General features: G+C 48.8%; 2 protein-coding genes and 1 non-coding gene across 5 annotated transcripts in view; 1 reads left to right on the forward strand and 2 right to left on the reverse strand.

The window, feature by feature from the left end:
* The window catches only part of kif1aa (kinesin family member 1Aa), a 511950-nt gene that overhangs the window by 111391 nt on the left and 378359 nt on the right, over positions 1-22200 (forward strand). The window lies entirely within an intron of this gene.
* The window catches only part of LOC139265260 (uncharacterized), a 44715-nt gene that overhangs the window by 13645 nt on the left and 8870 nt on the right, over positions 1-22200 (reverse strand). The window contains exons 3-4 of one of the 2 annotated variants that reach the window (XM_070882198.1): positions 16812-17018; positions 15128-16083 (exon numbers count right to left, since the gene is read on the reverse strand). The exons of the other annotated variant lie outside the window; for it this stretch is intronic. Of the exons in view, the coding sequence (XP_070738299.1) occupies positions 15892-16083; positions 16812-17018 (399 nt within the window). The 3' untranslated portion in view covers positions 15128-15891. Of the gene's footprint in view, positions 1-15127; positions 16084-16811; positions 17019-22200 lie in introns of those variants that run through there. 2 annotated transcript variants of the gene reach the window in all.
* Positions 13208-13279, reverse strand: trnaw-cca (transfer RNA tryptophan (anticodon CCA)). The gene has a single exon. It is a non-coding gene; the product is annotated as a tRNA-Trp (tRNA).

The raw sequence follows: 22200 nt of genomic DNA on the forward strand, positions 1-22200 counted from the left end.
GCATGAAACTTTTTTTGGAGTTTACCTGCAAGACAAAAACATTAATCGGTGCCACCCGCCCTGGATGACACACCAGACATTTACAAGGCCCTCTTTTTTTCCTTTTTTGGGGTTTTTTTTTGGGGCACTAAAATCAAATTTTCCTTTTTCCAGTGCCCCCTATAAAAGGGGAGGGGGACACTAAAAGCACCGGCAATTAAAACAAATTAAACTTTAAAACGTAAAATCAAATTAAAATTTGGTTGCCGGGCGTGATGATGCACTCCAGTCCCTCCGGTGCCCACCTCTCGCGGAAGGCCGCGAGCGTACCGGTGGACACCGCGTGCTCCATCTCCAAGGACACCCTGGACCGGATGTAAGAGCGGAAGAGAGGCAGGCAGTCAGGTTGAACGACCCCCTTGACCGCCCGCTGCCTGGACCGGCTGATGGCACTCCTTGTGCATGAAACTCTTTTAGAGTCTACCTATGAAACATAAAACATTAAACCGTGCCACCCGACCTGGATGAATCCCAAAAAGTTAGTTTGCAGGTGCAGCAGGTAATCAGGAAGGCGAATGGAATGTTGGCCTTCATTGCGAGAGGGATGGAGTACAAAAGCAGGGAGATCCTGCTGCAACTGTATAGGGTATTGGTGAGGCCGCACCTGGAGTACTGTGTGTAGTTTTGGTCACCTTACTTAAGGAAGGATATACTGGCTTTGGAGGGGGTACAGAGACGATTCACTAGGCTGATTCCAGAGATGAGGGGGTTACCTTATGATGATAGATTGAGTAGACTGGGTCTTTACTCGTTGGAGTTCAGAAGGATGAGGGGTGATCTTATAGAAACATTTAAAATAATGAAAGGGATAGACAAGATAGAGGCAGAGAGGTTGTTTCCACTGGTCGGGGAGACTAGAACTAGGGGGCACAGCCTCAAAATATGGGGGAGCCAATTTAAAACCGAGTTGAGAAGGAATTTCTTCTCCCAGAGGGTTGTGAATCTGTGGAATTCTCTGTCCAGGGAAGCAGTTGAGGCTAGCTCATTGAATGTATTCAAATCACAGATAGATAGATTTTTAACCAATAAGGGAATTAAGGGTTATGGGGAGCGGGCGGGTAAGTGGAGCTGAGTCCACGGCCAGATCAGCCATGATCTTGTTTAATGGCAGAGCAGGTTCGAGGGGCTAGATGGCCTACTCCTGTTCCTAATTCTTATGTTCTTATGTTCTTAAGTCTCTGGAGTGGGACTTGAGTTGATGACCTTCTGACTCATAGGCGAGCGTGCTACCCACTGAGCCACAGCTTTGGAGCAAGACTCTCAAATACATGTTCAGCAACAGGACAGAAAATGGAGAATACGTAACTGATCAGTGGGAGAATCAGGTACCCGGGAGGGATTACAATACCTTTCACAAGACAGGAGATCCTGCAATTTCTAACCGGCTGCTAACCCCCTGAGATCAGATAATTGCCTCCAATCATTCTATGGTATCAGTTACTATTCTATCTGTTTTGGAGCCGTTTCCTGGCAGACATTGGGTTCCCGGTAGACAGTGACTGCGGATACGATCTGTATCTCTGCTGGCTGGGGATGAATAGTTGTCATCCATTGCTGCAATATTATTGACAGTGCAGATGATTATGAAACACACAGCAGCTCAAACAGAGCAAATGTGGGTTAATGTTTTTGCGTATATACAAGTGTGATTTGTTTCAAGTAATGTTCCACCGTCAGTCCTAATGTACACTGTGAGCTGGCGACATTTGTAGATCCAAGCGTTTAGCAGTGACAGAGAATACATCCACCTTTATTTGACATTTATCTAATTTATAAATGTAACCAATGCTCTCCTCCTTCCCAGTGGGCACATAGCACTGTGCAGCTGCCACCCATCGCACCGTGTCACCCATCGCTTCCTGCCACCAATCGCTCCCTGCCACCCATCGCACCGTGTCACCCTTCACTCCCTGCCACCCATCGCTCCCTGCCACCCATCGCTCCCTGCCACCCATCGCACCGTGTCACCCATCACTCCCTGCCACCCATCGCACCGTGTCACCCATGACTCCCTGCCACCCATCGCTCCCTGCCACCCATCGCTTCCTGCCACCAATCGCTCCCTGCCACACATCGCACCGTGTCACCCATCACTCCCTGCCACCCATCGCTCCCTGCCACCCATCGCACCGTGTCACCCATCACTCCCTGCCACCCATCGCACCGTGTCACCCATCACTCCCTGTCACCCATCGCTTCCTGCCACCCATCACTCCCTGCCACCCATCGCTCCCTGCCACCCATCGCTTCCTGCCACCCATCGCTCCCTGCCACCCATCACACCGTGTCACCCATCACTCCCTGCCATCCATCACATCCTGCCACCTATCGCACCCATCGCACCCTGCAACTTATCATATCCATCGCACCCTGCCACACGTCGCTCCCTGGCACCCATCCATCCCTGCTACACATCGCACTGTGTCACCCATTGCTCCCTGCCACCTATCGCACCTGTTGCACCGTACCAACTATCGTACCCATCGCACCCTGCCTCCCATCGCACCGTACCACCCATCACACCCTGCCACTTATCATATCCATCGCACCCTGCCACACATCGCTCCCTGCCACCCATCATTCCCTGCTACACATCGCACCATATGACCCATCGCCCCCTGCCACTCACAGTGTTCCACCAATCATAGCTCTTGGTGCTCATAAAACTTTCCCTACCCTGTGTGCCTCAAACCAACTCAGAACATTGCCCAATATTTGTATCAGTGTGACATTTGAGTTTTACAATCCATCAGTCCTGTGCCAATTAAGGTGAATTTTGAACCATCTAGGAGTAAGAATCAAAAGCACTTCATGGAAGACTGTTACAAGATCGCAGAGTAGTTATATTCCTGGACTAGTAATTGAGAGAACGTGAGTTTAAATCCCAAACTGGCAGGTTCAGAATTGGAATCTGAATTTCACAGTGTGAAAAGACAGCATGTGACCCACTGTACCACCCAGTCCCAGAGTGTGAAAGGACAGCATGTGACCCACTGTACCACCCAGTCCCAGAGTGTGAAAGGACAGTGTGTGACCCACTGTACCACTCAGTCCCAGAGTGTGAAAGGACAGTGTGTGACCCACTGTACCACCCAGTCCCAGAGTGTGAAAGGACAGTATCTGACCCACTGTATCTTCCAGTCCCAGAGTGTGAAAGGACAGTGTGTGACCCACTGTACCACCCAGTCCCAGAGTGTGAAAGGACAGTGTGTGACCCACTGTACCACCCAGTCCCAGAGTGTGAAAGGACAGTGTGTGACCCACTATACCACCCAGTCCCACTAGTTTTAAAAAAATCTTGCAATTCCAAGTGGCTACTTCCAGACTGCTCCAGTTGCTAATGTTTTAACTGTTTCATGACCTTGTTGTTTCTTCGAAACTGAACAAAAACAAAATCATTTCGAAACTTCCATTGTTATTGCCATCTTGCATAGACCATAGCTTGTGCACTATAGGCTTGTTTTTAAAATGTTTGTTGTGTCTCTTCTCCTGAAGGATCTGACCATTGCTGGGACATAGGCACCAGCTGCCCCCGGTAGGTCCCTTGCCAAAGTGATCATTCGTCATGCATGTGCCAAGGCATATGGTAAAGTTAGGGAAGTCAGAGCGAAGCCTGAACATTGTCCTCACTTGACAAGCACACAATTGCGCCTTCCGTAGGATTCAGGCATGGAAAAGCTGGCTGATTTTGCCCTCTATCCTAACCCACGGTGAGGTGTCAGTCATTGCTCAATGGTAGCACTCTCGCCTCTGAGTCAGAAGGTCGTGAGTTCAAGTCCCACTCCAGTTACCAAAGCACATACTCGAGGCTGACCTGTGCAGTACTGAGGGAGCGCAGCACTGTCGGAGGTGCCGTCTATCGGATGAGACGCTAAACCGAGGTCCCGTCTGCCCTCTCAGGTGGAGGTAAAAGATCCTATGGCATTATTTGAAAGAAGAACAGGGGAGTTCTCCCCGGTGTCCTGCCCAATATTTTTCCCTCAGTCAACATCACTGAAACAGATTGTCTGGTCATTATCTCATTGCTGTTTGTGGGAGCTTGCTGTGCGCAAATTGGCTGCTGCGTTTTCTACATCACATCAGTGACCAAACACCAAAAGTACTTCAGTGGCTGTAAAGCGCTTTGGGGCATTCCAAGGTTGTGAATGGCGCTATAAAAAGCAACACTTTCCTCTTTCTTTTTCTTCTGATTGTGACCATGCCCCAATTCTAAAATAATAATTATTTGGAAGAGGATTTAACTAGAGGCCCAACACAAGTGCTGTTGTTTACCTGCTGGGTGAAATGTTTCACACATTCCTTGGCACACCGCTGTGGGAAATTCTGGATAGCGACTGGGTCGGTGATGTACAGCGACAGGTCCTGCGGTGAGCCAAAGTGGAAGAGGAGGTACTCACTCAGAGCGCGCTGGGTCTCGTACACGTTGCCCTTCGACTGCTTCTCCCGTGAGGTGGTGAGACGACTCCACAAGCAGTACAAGGCATAGCCGCCCCCCAGCAGGACTGCAGACCCCACCAGCGTGGGCCTCCCCTCCCTCAGCACACGCATCACAGGCATTGCTCGGCAGACCAGGGCCGCAGGCGAGAACTGGAGGAGCAACAGCTGAAAAAGGAGAGAACCAGCAGCAGGGCAGGTGTCCTGTTAATGAAAGCAATCACTCCCCCTTAGCACAAGGACGCTGAACCTTCGGTCCAAACAGCTCACTGTCAGCGTTTGGCTCGAAATTCAAAACACCCAAACCCCTCCATGAATCCTCTGTGCAGAAGTCTGCCGTTATTCTGCACAGGAGAACAGCCAGCTTTTAGCACTGCAAGCGGCTGAAACTCTTTTCCTGCTGGCTGATCTTGTGATGAAGGTAGCAATCAAATCACTGACTCCACACAATCTGGTGTTGTAGTAACTGCTGTGACCTTGGTCCTTTATTGTGTAACTGCAGAGTGCCTCTCAGGTGTGGTGAGCAGCCTTTTATACTCTGTCTCGCAGGTACTTTCGGGTCTCCCAGCACAGTGCTCCTTGTGGCACACCATTCTAACTATACATTTAATGTACATGGACAATACACTCCCCCCGCAGTTCCAAAAGCAAATTGCTGGTAACCTCAGCCTGGTTGATTTGTGAATGTGAGTCCATGACCATCCACTTCCCCGCCCCCCCCCCCCACATTTAGAGATTATGCTTGCGATCCGGTGCAAGCGTGTGGTATTTGCAGTCCTTACATGAGTGATACAAGTACACAAACATAATCTCCAGTAGAAAGCAGGTACACATAACGTTATTAAATCTTAACTCCACTGGTTGAGGTGTGGTGGCTGCATACTGCCCCTTTTTGCCCGAGGTAATGGGCTGCTCTGAGACAGGGTATGGCAACTGGTGCGTTGCCTCTGTTCTCAGAAAATAGTTGCCTTTTGTGGTTTGTCTGCAGCCGCTGAACAATTGCATAAATCACATAAAATCAGAAATCGCATTAATCCATTCGTCATGTTGGTCACAGATGCATTAACCCTTTTTACTGTGCATTGTGATATTAACTCTTTTCACCAATCATCTCAATCAATTAAATCACAGTAATCATTTTAGCATCAAACTATTAACTCTTGTCATAAATCACGTCATCATACAAATCACAGTAATCATCTTGACTCACTCATGGCCAATCCCCATAACAAAGACGTCTCGCAACGTCTTGTCAAGGTGTGTGCCAAAATCAAATGGCGCCGCAAGTCTCCTGATGTCCGCAGCACATTTTGTGACATCCTGGCCCTCAGGTCTGAAGTGGTGGTAGAATTTGTGCCTGGCCGTGAGGATGCTCTCCTTCGGTTTCAGTTGGTTACGAATGAGTTCAATCAGCTCCTCATATGACTTGTCCTTGGCGCTTGCGGGTGCCAGCAAATCCCTGACAAGACGGTAAACCTCATCGCCACAACTGGACAGCAATATTGCCTTACACTTCTCTCTCAGTGCGTTCGTGTCCCCTGTCAGGTCGTTTGCTATAAAATAGTACTCTAGCCTTTCCGTAAAGGCATCCCAGTCATTACCCTCTGTGAAATCCTTTAGCGTGCCCAAAGTAGCCATGGTTGCGTGAAGAGCTCGTCTGTGTCCTCGTTGCCAATTTGTGATGTATGTAGCACTCAGATCACTGACTCCACACAGTCTGGTGTTGTAGTAACTGCTGTGACCTTGGTCCTTTATTGTGTAACTCCAGAGTGCCCTTCAGGTGTGGTGGTCAGCCTTTTATACTCTGTCTTGCAGGTACTTTCGGGTCTCCCACCACAGTGCCCCTTGTGGCACACCATTGTAACTATACATTTAATGTACATGGACAATACATAACAGGTCTGGCTTGACCTTTGTCCTCAAAGTGCTGTGCTCCAATTGGGCAAAAATGTAGGGCCAAGCTAAAGTTGCAAGTGCGGGGGAGGGGCCAACATCGAGGCAAGATTTGCAGCTTTAAACATTGTCCACACACTGGAGTTTATTCCAAACGTCACCCCCATTCCACCTCCAGGACAGTCTTGATTCTTGATTCTTTGCTTTCCCGTTGTGGTAATTCAATCCCAAACCGGCCTCTGTGTGCTGCCTTTATATAATCCTCTCCTCTCGGATTGTGTCAGCGTGGCAAGATCGACGTATCACTTTCCCAATCCATTTCCAGTCAGCTGCCCTCAGAGAATAGCACTTCTTCAGTCAGAGTCTCTGGCACTGCTCTAGCCCAGGGAAAATTGTGTGCTCACATTATCATGCGATTACACGGCTGTCTCCGCCCTGCCTCAGCTCATCCGCTGCTGAAGCCCTCATCCATGCCTTTGTTACTTCTAGACTTGACTACGCCAACTCACTCCTGGCTGGTCTCCCACATTCTATCCTACGTAATCTAGAAGTGATCCAAAACTTGACTACCCGTGTCCTAACTCGCACCAAGTCCCGCTCACCCTTCACCCCTGTGCTCGCTGACCTACATTGGATCTCGGTTAAGCAACGCCTCAATTTCAAAATTCTCATCCGTATTTTCAAACCCCTCCATGGCCCTCGCACCTCTCTATCTCTGTAATCTCCTCCAGCCCCACAACCCCCTGAGATGTCTGCGCTCCTCTAATTCTGCCCTCCTGAGCATCCCTGATTATAATCGCTCAACCATTGGTGGCCATGCCTTCTGTTTCCTAGGCCCAAACTCTGGAACTCCCTGCCTAAACCTCGCCCTTCTCTTTCCTTCTTCAAGACGCTCCTTAACCTCTTTGACCAAGCATTTGGTCACCTGCGCTAAAATCTACTTATGCAGCTCGGTGTCAATTTTTTACTCGCATAATACTCCTGTGAAGCACCTTGGGAAGTTTCACTACATTATAGGCGCTATATAAATACAAATTGTTGTTGTTGTGGCTCTAACATGCTGACGCACACAACCGGGTTTGTACCAGTGGAGATCAGGAGTCCACGGGGAACTGAGGGTTCAAACAGATTATCTAGTCATTATCACATTGCTATTTGTGGGAGCTTGCTGTGCGCAGATTGGCTGCCGCATTACAACAGTGACTACACTCCAAATGCACTTCATTGGCTGTAAAGCGCTTTGAGATGTCCGGTGGTCGTGAAAGGCGCTATATAATTGCAAGTCTTTATATATCTGCCTTGTTTTTCTGTATGGGGATAAACGAGACTTGCTGCCATTGTAAGGTTATTTACAGGACTTCCTCACTTCTGGAGATCTGCGTACTTGTAATCCACATGAAGCACTTCAAGCTGCGATGTCCAAACTGTAACCACGGGCCCATGTATGGCCTGTCAACCACAGCTGTTCGACCCAAAAAGCCTTGGGAGCTCAGCTCCCACTTGTGCTTATTTTGCTCCCCTCACATTTGAATCCCGCACCCCTGGGTGTATGGAAAGGGCTGTCGTCAGGATTGCTTCCTATTGGTGGATAAATTGGTAGCAGTAACTTCAGGTAAACACAAATCAATGGGAGCATGGATTTAAACTTTAGGGCTGGATTTTCGGCGCTGATGTTTTTGGGGCGGTAAAGGCGATGGGGCGGTAAAGTTTGCGCCCAGGAACAGTTTGTGCCTCAGTAAGAAACATTGGGCAGCTGAACCCTGAGTCAGGGAGTGCAGTGCTAAGGGAGGCGTTGTACACCTCTCTTGGGCACTAGGATGGGAAACTCCCGAGCTAAAGAGCCGGGCCGGGAGCACTACGAGAGAGGGGAAAAAAAAGTCACAAAAACATTCCCAAAAGATTGTCCACGCCACCACAAGATAAATGGCCAAATAAATTTCAAGAAAAAACAATGACACTTACCTTCGGAGTCCATTACTTACCTCTCCGCAGTCGGTATCGTTGGACTGCCTGAGTTCCCAGGCGGTCAATGCGGGGAACACTTCGGGGCGGACATGTCGGACAAGAGTCAAAACTCTCGCCGGTGTCGCAACCAGGGGCGTTGCACACCGACGCAGCTCTTCCGGGCGGTGCTGCTCTGCAGGCCACAAAACCGTACCCGGGGATCGCTGCGGGGCACTGGAGGCTGACCGCCCGCCCAGAACACCTCACCGCCACCATTGTCGCCGCTCCGGGACGAAGAGCGGCAAGGAGTTGGAAATTCTCCCTATAACTGGCTGGCATAGTTTCACAATAAGAACCCAAAGGGCCCACGATGATTAGAAGTTTGGATATTCTGACCTTAAAGGGGCAATGGCAAGTAAGATGTCTGACTGAGGCAGATCTCGAACCAGTGAAACACATGGAATAGGATTTATTAAAAGTGAAATACATCAAAATAGGCAATGGGGGTCATTTTGACTTTGTGTCAAATGGGCGCTATCGATTATGCATTTCTCCTCCCCTGTCCCCTACTTAGGAATAAGAAGTCCTGCCACATCCCTACTGAGCACAAACTCGTACTTCCTCTTTCTTTTTCCCGCTAAGAACAAATCCCCATTCCCCGTGCAGCTGAAGCTGGTCAAATACAGGCCCATTCCTGCCCCTCATTATCAGTAATTCTCACCCCACCCAAGGAAAAGCAAATTCAACCCCCCCCCCCCATCACCCTTTCGATGAGAAACAGATTGTGTCTCTTCCAGCCCTTCACCTGGTAGCTGCTGAACAACAGGCCCCCCCCAGAGCCGTAAGCCTAGCGTGGTAGAAATTCATCTCGACCCACTTTCAGGCCCTAAAACCGGGCACTGTTCGTCCCAACTGGGGGGCCCAAGGACCGCCCAAAATTGGACCTTGGGGCCTCATTTCAATAATTTAGGTGAGCTACCAGCACCTGTCCCACCTCCACAGGCAGCTCACCTACTTCAGCACGTGAATTTCAGGCCATTTGCCTCATCTGCAGCGGCCCTTAGGAAACAACTGACATTTATATAGAAACATAGAAACGTAGAAAATAGGTGTAGGAGTAGGCCATTTGGCCCTTCGAGCCTGCACCGCCATTCAGTAAGATCATGACTGATCATCCCCTCAGTACCCCTTTCCTGCTTTCTCTCCATACCCCTTGATCCCCTTAGCCATAAGGGCCATATCTAACTCCCTCTTGAATATACCCAATGAACTGGCATCAACAACTCACTGCGGCAGGGAATTCCACAGGCTAACAACTCTCTGAATGAAGAAGTTTCTCCTTATCTCAGTCCTAAATGGCCTACCCCTTATCCTAAGACTATGTCCCCTGGTTCTGGACTTCCCCAAAATCGGGAACATTCTTCCCGCATCTAACCTGTCCAGTCCCGTCAGAATCTTATAAGTTTCTATGTCGTAGTAAAAAATCCCAAGGTGCTTCAGAGGAACATTATCAAATAAAATTTGACACTGAGCCACGTGAGGCGATATTTGGACAGATAAGAAATTGGAGCAGGAGTAGGCCATTCGGCCCCTCGAGCCTGCTCTGCCATCAATAAGGTCATGGCTGATCTTCTACCTCAACTCCATACTCTTGCACTATCCCCATATTCCTTGATTCCCTTAATATCTAAAAATCTATCAATCTCTGTCTTCAATATCGATCTCTGTCTTGAATATAATCAAAAGCTTGGTCAAAGAAGTAGATTTGAAGGAGCGTCTTAAAGGAGGAAAGAGAGAGGAGAGATGGGGTGGTTTAAGGAGAGAAATCCAGAGCTTAGGGCCCTGGCAGCTGAAGGCTCGGCCACCAGTGGTGGAACAATTAAACCAGGGATACGCAAGAGGGCAGAATTGGAGGAGCGCAGAGATCTCGGAGGATTGTCGGGCTGGAGGAGATTACAGAGATAGGGAGAGGCAAGTCTGTGGAGGAATTTGAAAACAAGGGTGAGAATTTTAAAATTGAGGTGCTCTTGGGCTGGGAGCCAATGTAGGTCAGCGAGCACAGGGGTGATGGGTGAATAGGACTTGGTGTGAGTTAGGACACGGGCAGATAAGTGCCCTGTGGGGCGGCGGAGTGGCAGTACAGTGGGGGGGAGGGCCGATTAGGTCCAGCGGGGTGCTCAGGCCTGCTGTGCAGCCATGGGGAACATTCCTACTCCTCCTGGCTCCACTTGTATTTTTAAAAATGAATGATACTCACCGTCTCGGTAGAGGCTGCTTACAATGCTGCATCCAGGCCAAGAGGTCCTGCATGGAGTGGGCCCACTGCCCAGTTTCTCGGAGTGGACCTGCCCATGTGCAAGGGGCCTAACCCTTGTATTAGGAGGCTGCCCGAATGCCTGAAAATCTTCCGAGGTTCTGCGAAATTGGTTATCAGTCCTGAAACCAATTGCAACAATGACCAATTTCTACTCCATCCAGTGTAACGCTGCCCCTACCCTACAAATGAAAAGAAAATTGGTCCCACCATAATGTATTTGCTTCATGGCTTCTTTGCTTAAGAATTCATAGCAACACATTGCTATTAAGAATAAGTTGGTTTGTTAACAAGGGATTAACAATTGCACTACACATTACCAGTTCATCTACTAGGCTCACAACTGCATACCTCATCGTGGCTGACCTAGACCCAACTGACTGGGGTTTTATTGAGTCTTGTGAACATCACGTGACTGGCTAAGCCACCCACAATGCAACATCTCCACAATTCTTTTCGTTGTGAACAAAAATAAACGTTAAATCAACTGCCCCCTGATTAAAGGAGGGGACACTCCAAAAAGTCTTCAAGTGCTCATTTTTGTTTTATTGTTGTGGAGGGGGGGGGGGGGGGGGGGGGGGGGTTGTGTTTTTTTTGTGGTTTTTATTGTGGGTTTTTTGGGGCACTAAAACCACAAATTATAAAAGTGCACCCTGGCTAAAAGGGAGGGGACACTAAAACCTGGCACAATAAAACAAATTAAACTTTCAAACATATAAAATCAAATTAAAATTTGGTTGCCGGGGATGATGATGCACTCCAGTCCCTCCGGTGCCCACCTCTCGCGAAAGGCCGCGAGCGTACCGGTGGACACCGCGTGCTCCATCTCCAGGGATACCCTGGCCCGGATGTACGCACGGAAGAGAGGCAGGCAGTCGGGCTGAACGACCCCCTCGACCGCCCGCTGCCTGGACCGGCTGATGGCACTCTTGGCCGTGCCCAGGAGCAGTCCTACGAGGAGGCCCTCGGACCTACCCGCTCCCCTCCGCACAGGGTGCTCAAAGATCAGGAGTGTGGGGCTGAAGTGCAACCAGAATTTGAGGAGCAGCCCCTTTAAATAATGGAACAGGGGCTGCAACCTCACACATTCTATAAAAACATGGAACACGGACTCTTCCAGACCGCAGAAATTGCAAGCGGCCTGGGAGCCCGTGAACCGACTTAAAAATTTATTGCACGGGACTGCTCCGTGCACCACCCTCCAGGCCAAGTCCCCGATAAATAGTGGGAGGACTCCCGCGTAGAGTGCACTCCATCGGGGACCCCCGCCTCCTCCGGACAGCATGATGGTACGCCATGGCGTGTCCGAACGGCAGACGAGGATGGCAAGGTGGAGAGTGTGCAGGAGCAGCCCGTACAGGAAACCCCTCCGCGCAGAACTGAAAGGCACGGAGGCGATTTCCCCGAGGCGGCTCAAGTTGTGAGGCGTCTGCTCCCAAGGGGGTAAATATTAATTTCAGATGAATAACATTGAAATAACAGCGACCTTGATGTGATTTGAACATGCATTCTTTTAATTTGGAGTCAATCACACTACCGTTGCGCCACAAGGTCTAGCAAGCGCTCTACAACTCTTTTGGGGGGTGGGAGGAACAAAATACACGTTAGATCAAGTGCCCCCCGATCTAGGGCACACTCCAGACACTTAACTGCCCCCTTTTAAAAAAAAGTTTTTTGTTTCTTTTTTTGTTTTTTTGTGGGGTTTTTTGTGATTTTTTGGGGGGGCATTAAAACCTTATATTTTACAAGTGCCCCCTATAAAAGGGGAGGGGGACACTAAAAATCCGGCAATTAAAACAATTTAAACTTTAAAACAGATAAAATCAAATTAAAATTTGGTTGCCGGGGGTAACGATGCACTCCAGTCCCTCCGGCGCCCACCTCTCGCGGAAGGCCGCGAGCGTACCGTGGACACCGCGTGCTCCATCTCCAGTGGCACCCTGGCCCGGATGTAGGCGCGGAGGAGAGGCAGGCAGTCAGGCTGAACGACCCCCTCGACCGCCCGCTGCCTGGACCGGCTGATGGCACTCTTGGCCGTGCCCAGGAGCAGTCCTACGAGGAGGCCCTCGGACCTACCCGCTCCCCTCCGCACAGGGTGCCCAAAGGTCAGGAGTGTGGGACTGAAGTGCAGCCAGAAATTGAGGAGCAGCCCCTTTAAATAATGAAACAGGGGCTGCAACCTCGTACACTCCATAAAAACATGGAACACGGACTTTTGCAGACCGCAGAAATTGCAGGCGGCCTGGGAGCACATGAACCGGCTTAAAAATTTGTTGCACTGGACTGCTCCGTGCACCATCCTCCAGGCCAAGTCCCCGATAAATAGTGGGAGGACTCCCGCGTAGAGTGCACTCCATCGGGGACCCCCACCTCCTCCGGACGGCAAGATGGTACGCCACGGCGTGTCTGGACGGCAGACGAGGATGGCAAGGTTGAGAGTGTGCAGGAGCAGCCCGTACAGGAAACCCCTCCGCACAGAACTGAAAGGCACGGAGGGGATTTCCCCGAGGTGGCTCAAGTTGTGAGGCGCCGGCTCCCGAGGGAGTAAATATTAATTCTGGACGAATAACATTGAAATAACAGCGACCTTGACATGATTTGAACATGCATCCTTTTAATTTGGAGTCAATCACGCTACCATTGCGCCACAAGGTCTAGCAAGAGCTCTACAATCCTGTGAGCATACTGACAGGTGCATGCATTACAGGGGAAGAGATTGCAAAATGTTGTGGGCTGGGGTGAGAGGCAGGTGGACTAGGGAGGCAGAGAGAGCTGAGCAGAGGGAATGGGCAGGAGAAGAGGTTCGGAGCACAATGTTAGGCATGGAGGGTAAAAACATGGGATTGTCCTTGTCTTCCAGGATGATCCTGGACTAGAAGGAAGTTTTGGCTGCAGAATTGGAAAGACAGGTAGATCGGAGGTGAACAGGCCAGTTGAAAGCGTTGCCTGCTTGAGCCCGTGTCCCTATGATTTGAGGTCAGAATGCTACCTCTTGTATCATGTGTGGTGGTGGGGTGGGAGAGAAGCTAGGATGTTGCAGGGGGCAAGGACATGAAAGACTCTAGCCAGGCAATTGTTGATCATGTCATGACCTCAAAGATAGAGAGGCTTCATATGACAGCAGTCAAATGAACGCCCATGGGTGTGGATGGAGAGGTTTTTTTTTGGTGTGGTTGAGTAAGGGCAAAAAGCAGAGGAGCGAAAAATCAGAGAAGGCACAGGGTGTCTTTAAGCACAGGTTGAAGTTACTGAGGATGAGAAATCATTCTCTGCAGTGGCGAAGTGAGGACAGTAGAAAATGAGACTTTGGTGATGATGAAATCAGAGATCATGAAAGAATGCTAGGCAATGAAGAGCTTGAAAGAGAAGTGGAAAAACTGGCAGCGAGTGAGGCGCTCAAACATATGAAAGTGCCGTGGAAGTATGGGGACAGTGTGTGGTGAGGGCCATACTGCTACCACCACGGTGGGGGCAGTGAGTACGGTTGGAGGTATATATGGATGTAGTTTTGGTTAGAAGGAAGGAAGCATTCTCTGTGAGCCAGGCTTCAAGGGTTGAGGTGAAACAAAGTATCTGAAAAAGGCTGTTCTGCGCTGGAATCTGATCACCTGCCTCCAGTGAGAAGCTGTTCTTCAGAAAACGACAGCTGATGTCAGCTAGACAGGTGTGTCCAATGCTTACAGCAGTAGTTGACCATAGCCATTGACTGTTTTTGACCCTACCAATAATTATTGATGAGGAAGGCCATTTGGCCCATCTTGATTCATCCTTGCAGATAGATCCTAACATCCTCCCCTTGAAGCATCCAGTTGTTTCTTCAATGATTCCTGAGCTTTCGCTGTTCTAGCTGGAAGTTTATTCCATACATTGAGTACTCTGTGAATAATTTCCCAATATCTTTCCGAAAAGTACCCTTATTAGTCTGTACCTTTGTCTCTGAGTTATGTTCTCACAGTTTAATATAATATTCTGGATTAACTTTCTCTGCATCCTTAACAATCTTATTGAAATCAAAAATTATCTCTTGGCCGCCTCCTAACCAGGCTGAAAAGATAAAGTTTCTTCCGTCTTTCTTCATAACTCAGCCCCCTGATACAGGCATCAGCCTTGTGGCTCTTATGTACTAGCTCCAGCTACCGGTCTTGTTTCTCGGTGAGGAGAACCAGTTGCAGTATTCAACTTGCGGTCTGACCAAAGCACTATAAAGTTTGAGCACGACCTCCTCTGACTGTTTTGGCTGTGTGTAGTTCACCATCCGATTGGCTTTGTTGATTGTTCCTCCGCATTGGTAGCCAGTGTGCTACAAGTGTTTGGAACCCCACCACCACGAGATGGTGATCACGGACCCGACCAAGTCATGTGACATTTACCCAACGTCATGTGACTGATTCGGAGGTTACACATTCTCACATTGGACAACTTTATTGATGTTGAATTTCAAATTGTACAGTCTTCATTTTCTATTCTGCAGTTAGTTAAAGAAGGACACGTTTGAAAGGCAGGGTGAAACTTTTATTGATTCAATCCTTATTCATGTACTGTATATGCCATGTCACCAATGGCAGATTCCAGAATACAGCTCCATCATTTAAAATACAGCAAACCTTCACTCTGAAACATTGATGGCGCACAACCTGATCTAAGTCTAAGAACATATAACATAAGAAATAGGAGCAGGAGAAGGCCATACGGCCCCTCGAGCCTGCTCCGCCATTCAATAAAATCATGGCTGATCATCGACCTCATCTCCACTTTCCCGCCCGATCTTCATATCCCTTGATTCCCCTGACTCCAAAAATCTATTTATCTCAGCCTTGAAAATATCTATCTTCCGATCTGCTGTGACCGCTCTAGAATCTAGGCAATTTGGGCATTCCTTTCAGGGAGGGGCTGAAGTCTGTTCCGGTAATTGATGATACTGCTCCAGATATGGTGCATTATTTCAGGGGGATTTGCAGGTTCCCTCGCAGTGCAGGTGGGAATTAGTGAGAGGAGGTGATGCCAAGGGGATGAAGAGGAACATTGGGTACAGAGGACCTCTGTGTCATTACTTGCCAATTGATGGTTGGGGTGATCAAGAGGGCCCTTTTCTTGATGTTATCTGGCTAGCTATTGGACTGCCTGTGTCCTCCTACTTTACTGCTGTGGACTAATGTTACTTCCATGTTCATTTTTTGCTTCTTTAAATTAAAAACAAACTAGTTTGTCTATCCTGTTTTGCCAAGCCAAAGTGTTGGACCGTTGTGAGCAAAGATGGCTGCAGAATTCTAGACGGTTCCCCTTCTCCATATGGTCATGTGAGCCACCGTCCACTGGTGCTTGCGTGCCGTCTCACGGATCAGGATGGGTTCGTTCTTCTCGGCCACCAGCTCAAAGTGCGGAGAGAAGATTCGCTTCATCGTATCAAACCCTCGTACCTCCTTGCCGGAGCCATCCTTGTACCCACCCAACCACAGTGACTGTGGAAAGAAAAAAAATTATGATTGAAATGCAAGTGACCAAATTAATCAGGCAGACATACTATTAGTGGCTCCGACTGTTCACATCTGTTTGGTGGCTCTTGGCGGCTTCTGGTAGTTTACACAATGGTGCTGTGTACAGAGCTGATGCTTTAAGGCAAGTGCTGTACCAGCTTACAGATGGCACTGCTGAATTATACTTCTGCTTCTGCTTTGTTCTCTGGTCAGGTAAGCAGAGCTCTGCTGGGCAAGGCCAAATACTGCCAAACACCTTTACGATTAGCTTAGAGCCAGCAGGACAGTTCGCTCAAGCTACAATGTTTGAACGTGAAACTGAAAAGGTTGCAGATGGTCCAATGAACTATCTAGTTTCTTGGAGAATGCTCAGGATTGGTTACAGTTATATAGGTGTCAGTATGCTGCTGAAGTCTGAGGCTGCTTCCTTAAATTCCTAAATACAGAGATCCACCCTCGGTCTAACACCAGCTGCATCTGACATTAAGAGTGGCTCATTGCTGCTGGTCCCAATACATCTTTTAGGGACAGGGAGTAGGAGGAACTGTTCAATATTTCTTCACAGCGTGAATGGATCATCTGTTTAATTAAGGCAATCAGTTAAATGATTATAGTCCTGGCACTTTCCAAGACATTTGATCATACAGAATTACTCTGGATACATAGCAGGCCCTGTAACCCGAAGGTTTCAAACTGGAAGCAGATAATTTTACCTTTGGTGTGAACTCCTCCAGCCAGGTGTACGGTGATGTAATGACAAGAATTCCACCTAGGGCCACTAGCCCCGGGAGTCTGTGGAAGAACGCAAAGGGGTCAGGTAGGCGACAGATCAGGTTCCCTGCCAGTACACAGCCAAAGGTTCCCAGATCTGTCGGCAGGTTGCAGGCATCACCCTTCCTGAATTGGCACCTATCCCGCTCCTGCAGAAGGAACCAGAAACACAAAGTGACCAACTGGGTTGAAAGGCAAAGGCTTTGGGGCCGATATTCGGTCGCGCCTCGTTTGCAGGCAGTAACCGAGGCGAGGCGGGACTTGCTCTGGCTGGTGCAGAGGTTCCGCCACGGCAGCAAAATTGGGGTTATCACCCCCCGAGAGGAAGTGGACACAATGTCACGCGCTCCATTTCCTCTCGGGAGAGGGACTGGGATGCTAACCGCGGGAAATTATCAGCGCTACGCGAAGCGTGCATAGCGCTGCCCAGTACCCTTCCGTTAAAGGGGTAGGCAGGTTGCGAACTCTGCAATGGGGCGAGGGCCCACTACTTCTACATGTGCGGGAAGTGTATCCGTCTCCATCTCCTGACGGACCGCGTTGCGGAATTGGAGCTGAAGATGGATTCACTCTGGAGCATCCACGATGCTGAGAATGACGTGATTAGCACGTGTAGCGAGTTGGTCTTACCGCAGGTAAAGGGTCTACAGCCAGATAGTGAATGGAAGACCAACAGGAAGAGCAGTGCAAGGAAGTTAGTGCAGGGGTCCCCTGCGGTCATCCCCCTGCAAAACAGATACACCGCTTTGAGTACTGTTGGGGAGGATGACTCATCAGGGGAGGGCAGCAGCAGCCAAGTTCAAGGCAGCGTGGCTGGCTCTGCTGAACAGGAGGGTAGGAAAAAGAGTGGGAGAGCGATAGTGATAGGGTATTCAATTGTAAGGGGAATAGATAGGCGTTTCTGCGGCCGCATCCGAGACTCCAGGATGGTATGTTGCCTCCCTGGTGCAAGGGTCAAGGATGTCTCAGAGCGGGTGCAGGACATTCTGAAAAGGGAGGGTGAACAGCCAGTTGTCGTGGTGCACATTGGTACCAACGATACAGGTAAAAAACGGATGAGGTCCAAAGAGACGAATTTAAGGAGCTAGGAGCTAAATTAAACAGTCGGAACTCAAAAGTAGTAATCTCGGGATTGCTACCAGTGCCACGTGCTAGTCAGAGTAGGAATCATAGGATAGCTCAGATGAATACGTGGCTTGAGCAGTGGTGCAGCAGGAAGGGATTCAAATTCCTGGGGCATTGGAAGGTGGGAGGAGGGACCAAGATGAATTGGACGGTCTGCACCTAGGCAGGACTGGAACCAATATCCTAGGGGTAGTGTTTGCTAGTGCTGTTAGGGAGGAGTTAAACTAATATGGCAGGGGGATGTAAACGAATGCAGGGAGACAGAGGGAACCAAAATGGAGACAGAAACAAAAGACAGAAAGGAGACGAGTAAAAGGGGAGGGCAGAGAAACCCAAGGCAAAAAACAAAAAGGGCCACTTTACAGCAAAATTCTAAAGGGTCAAAGTGAATTAAAAAAACAAGCCTGAAGGTTCTATGCCTCAATGCGAGGAGTATTCGGAATAAGGTGGACAAATTAACTGTGCAGATAGCAGTTAACGGATACGATGTGGTTGGCATCACGGAGACATGGCTCCAGGGTGACCAAGGCTGAGAACTCAACATCCAAGGGTATTCAACATTTCGGAAAGATAGACAGAAATGAAAAGGAGGCGGGTTGGCGCTGCTGGTTAAAGAGGAAATTAATGCAATTGTAAGGAAAGACATTAGCTTGGATGATGTGGAATAGCTTTGGATGGAGCTACGGAATACCAAAGGGCAGAAAACACTAGTGGGAGTTGTGTACAGACCTCCAAACAGTACTAGTGATGTTGGGGAGGGCATCAAACAGGAAATTAGGGGTGCATGCAATAAAGGTGCAGCAGATATCATGAGTGACTTTAATATGCATATAGATTGGGCTAACCAAACTGGAAACAATACGGTGGAGGAGGATTTCCTGGAGTGCACAAGGGATGGTTTTCTAGACCAATATGTCGAGGAACCAACTAGGGGGGAGGCCATCTTAGACTGGGTGTTGTGTAATGAGAGAGGATTAATTAGCAATCTCATTGTGCGAGAAGAGTGACCATAATATGGTGTAATTCTACATTAGGATGGAGAAGGAAGCAGTTAATTCAGAGACCATGGTCCAGAACTTAAAGAAGGGTAACTTTGAAGGTATGAGGTGTGAATTGACTTGGATAGATTGGCGAATGATACTTAAGGGGTTGACAGTGGATGGGCAATGGCAGACATTTAGAGGCCGCATGGATGAACTACAACAATTGTACATCCCTGTCTGGCGTAAAAATAAAAAAGGGAAGGTGGCTCAACCGTGACTATCATGGGAAATCAGGGATAGTATTAAAGCCAAGGAAGTGGCGTACAAATTGGCCAGCAATAGCAGCGAACCCGGGGACTGGGAGAAATTTAGAACTCAGCAGAGGAGGACAAAGGGTTTGATTAGGGCAGGGAAAATAGAGTACAAGAGGAAGCTTGCAGGGAACATTAAAATGGACTGCAAAAGCTTCTATAGATATATAAAGAGAAAAAGGTTAGTAAAGACAAACCTAGGTCCCCTGCAGTCAGAATAAGAGGAAGTCATAACGGGGAACAAAGAAATGGCAGACCAATTGAACAAGTACTTTGCTTTGCTATTCTCTAAGGAGGACACAAACAACCTTCCAGATATAAAAGGGGTCAGAGGGTCTAGTAAGAAGGAGGAACTGAGGGAAATCCTTATTAGTCTGGAAATTGTGTTGGGGAAATTGATGGAATTGAAGGCCGATAGATCCCCAAGGCCTGTTGGACTGCATCCCAGAGTACTTAAGGAGGTGGCCTTGGAAATAGCGGATGCATTGACAGTCATTTTCCAACATTCCATAGACTCTGGATCAGTTCCTATCGAGTGGAGGGTAGCCAATGTAACCCCACTTTTTAAAAAAGGAGGGAGAGAGAAAACAGGGAATTATAGACCGGTCAGCCTGACCTCAGTAGTGGGTAAAATGATGGAATCAATTATTAAGGATGTCATAGCAGCGCATTTGGAAAGAGGTGACATGATAGGTCCAAGTCAGCATGGATTTGTGAAAGGGAAATCATGCTTGACAAATCTTCTGGAATTTTTTGAGGATGTTTCCAGTAGAGTGGACAAGGGAGAACCAGTTGATGTGGTGTATTTGGACTTTCAGAAGGCTTTCGACAAGGTCCCACACAAGAGATTAATGTGCAAAGTTAAAGAACATGGGATTGGGGTTAGTGTGCTGATGTGGATTGAGAACTGGTTGTCAGACAGGAAGCAAAGAGTAGGAGTAAATGGGTACTTTTCAGAATGGCAGGCAGTGACTAGTGGGGTACCGCAAGGTACTGTGCTGGGGCACCAGCTGTTTACATTGTACATTAAGAGGCAAATGGCATGTCGGCCTTCATAGCGAGGGGATTTGAGTACAGGGGCAGGGAGGTGTTACTACAGTTGTACAGGGCCTTGGTGATGCCACACCTGGAGTATTGTGTACAGTTTTGGTCTCCTAACTTGAGGAAGGACATTCTTGCTATTGAGGGAGTGCAGCGAAGATTCACCAGACTGATTCCCGGGATGGCGGGAGTGACATATCAAGAAAGACTGGATCAACTGGGCTTGTATTCACTGGAGTTCAGAAGCATGAGAGGGAATCTCACAGAAACGTTTAAAATTCTGACGGGTTTAGACAGGTTAAATGCAGGAAGAATGTTCACAGTGTTGGGGAAGTTCAGAACCAGGGGTCACAGTCTAAGGATATGGGGTAAGCCATTTAGGACCGAGATGAGGAGAAACTTCTTCACCCAGAGAGTGGTGAACCTGTGGAATTCTCTACCACAGAAAGTTGTTGAGGCCAATTCACTAAATATATTCAAAAAGGAGTTAAATGAAGTCCTTACTACTAGGGGGATCAAGGGGTATGGTGAGAAAGCAGGAATGGGGTACTGAGGTTGCATGTTCAGCCATGAACTCATTGAATGGCGGTGCAGGCTAGAAGGGCCGAATGGCCTACTCCTGCACGTATTTTCTCTGTTTCTATGTTTCTCCACCGGGGAGCGGGGTGCCGTGGCAGCAACCCGGTTCAGAAGCGGAGTGCCGGGCTGCAACATGGCGGCATGGACCCCGCCAATTCCACAAGGCAAGGCCGTGACCAGGATGTCGGCCATGGAAAAACAAAATGTTGGCCCTGCAAGCAGAGTGTGTCCTGGCTTGCGGGCCACGGGGCTGGCATGGACAATGCCCGCGGCCGCCTCACTGGCCACTACTGAAGTTCCGCTTCGGGGCGAAAACGGGTCGCTGCGCACGCCGATGACGTCAGGAGCCAGCCGCTACCAGTTTGCGCCTCCGCTACCTCCCGCAGAATTTCACAGTCGCTGCCCAGGCCGAGAAATTGCTTGTGCTCCGTTATATCCCCCCCGGGGATGTTAACGGGAGATGCAAATACAAGAGTAAAGGTCCCTCCCAGTCTGAGCTGGAGTCAAACTAAGTCCTTCAGATGAGAGTGTCTTAACTCACTGGGCTTCTCACGCTCTGCAGTGTTTAATTGGCTACTCTGAACTCTACCGTTTTATACTCATGAACTCGGACGACATTACTCACTTTATACACGGTCATTATTCGAACAATAGTTTTGCTCAATCTTATCTCTGAACTGAAACGATACCCTGAGTCTGGTCCCTTAGCTGCGTGGACAAGGAGAAAAACTGCAAACCTAAAATGATTGCAGAAAATTCTGGAAACACGGCAGGTCATGTTTTGGCATGTAGACTAAGTTCAGTGCAAACTCTTCTTGGATACTTCGCAAGCTTCTGGTCTGAACATTGACTTGAGTGAATACAAAAGTTGGCCATCTGCCACATTTTGCTGTTAGTGTTTTCCCATCACCCAGCAATGTCCCATTCATTCACAGCCTGCATCGTGGACATGGGAGAGCTGGGTTTGGATCTTGGCTTCAGCTAGGGGTTGCCAACCCACTAGGAGTGCCCCGGAATCTCCAGCAATTGAAGCTTCATCTCCAGGACACTGCTCTGAGCAACAATCGGGAGAAAAATCACAGGGGACATTTAAAAATAGTTATCTTTTTTTTTCATTTTCTTTGGACATTTGTTTATTAGTTATACAAATGTTGGGGATGGGGAAAAAAGCAGTTTGACTGACAGGCAAGATTCATTCCATTGGGTAACAAAGTGCCTACTCACTTTCCAATTGGCCCTGGGGAAGCAAGGCTGGACTTGTCGGGCGACCAATGAGGGAGGCGCGTGGCTCG

The sequence above is a fragment of the Pristiophorus japonicus genome, chromosome 6 (genome assembly GCF_044704955.1).
Source record: "Pristiophorus japonicus isolate sPriJap1 chromosome 6, sPriJap1.hap1, whole genome shotgun sequence".
NCBI lineage: Eukaryota > Metazoa > Chordata > Chondrichthyes > Pristiophoridae > Pristiophorus > Pristiophorus japonicus.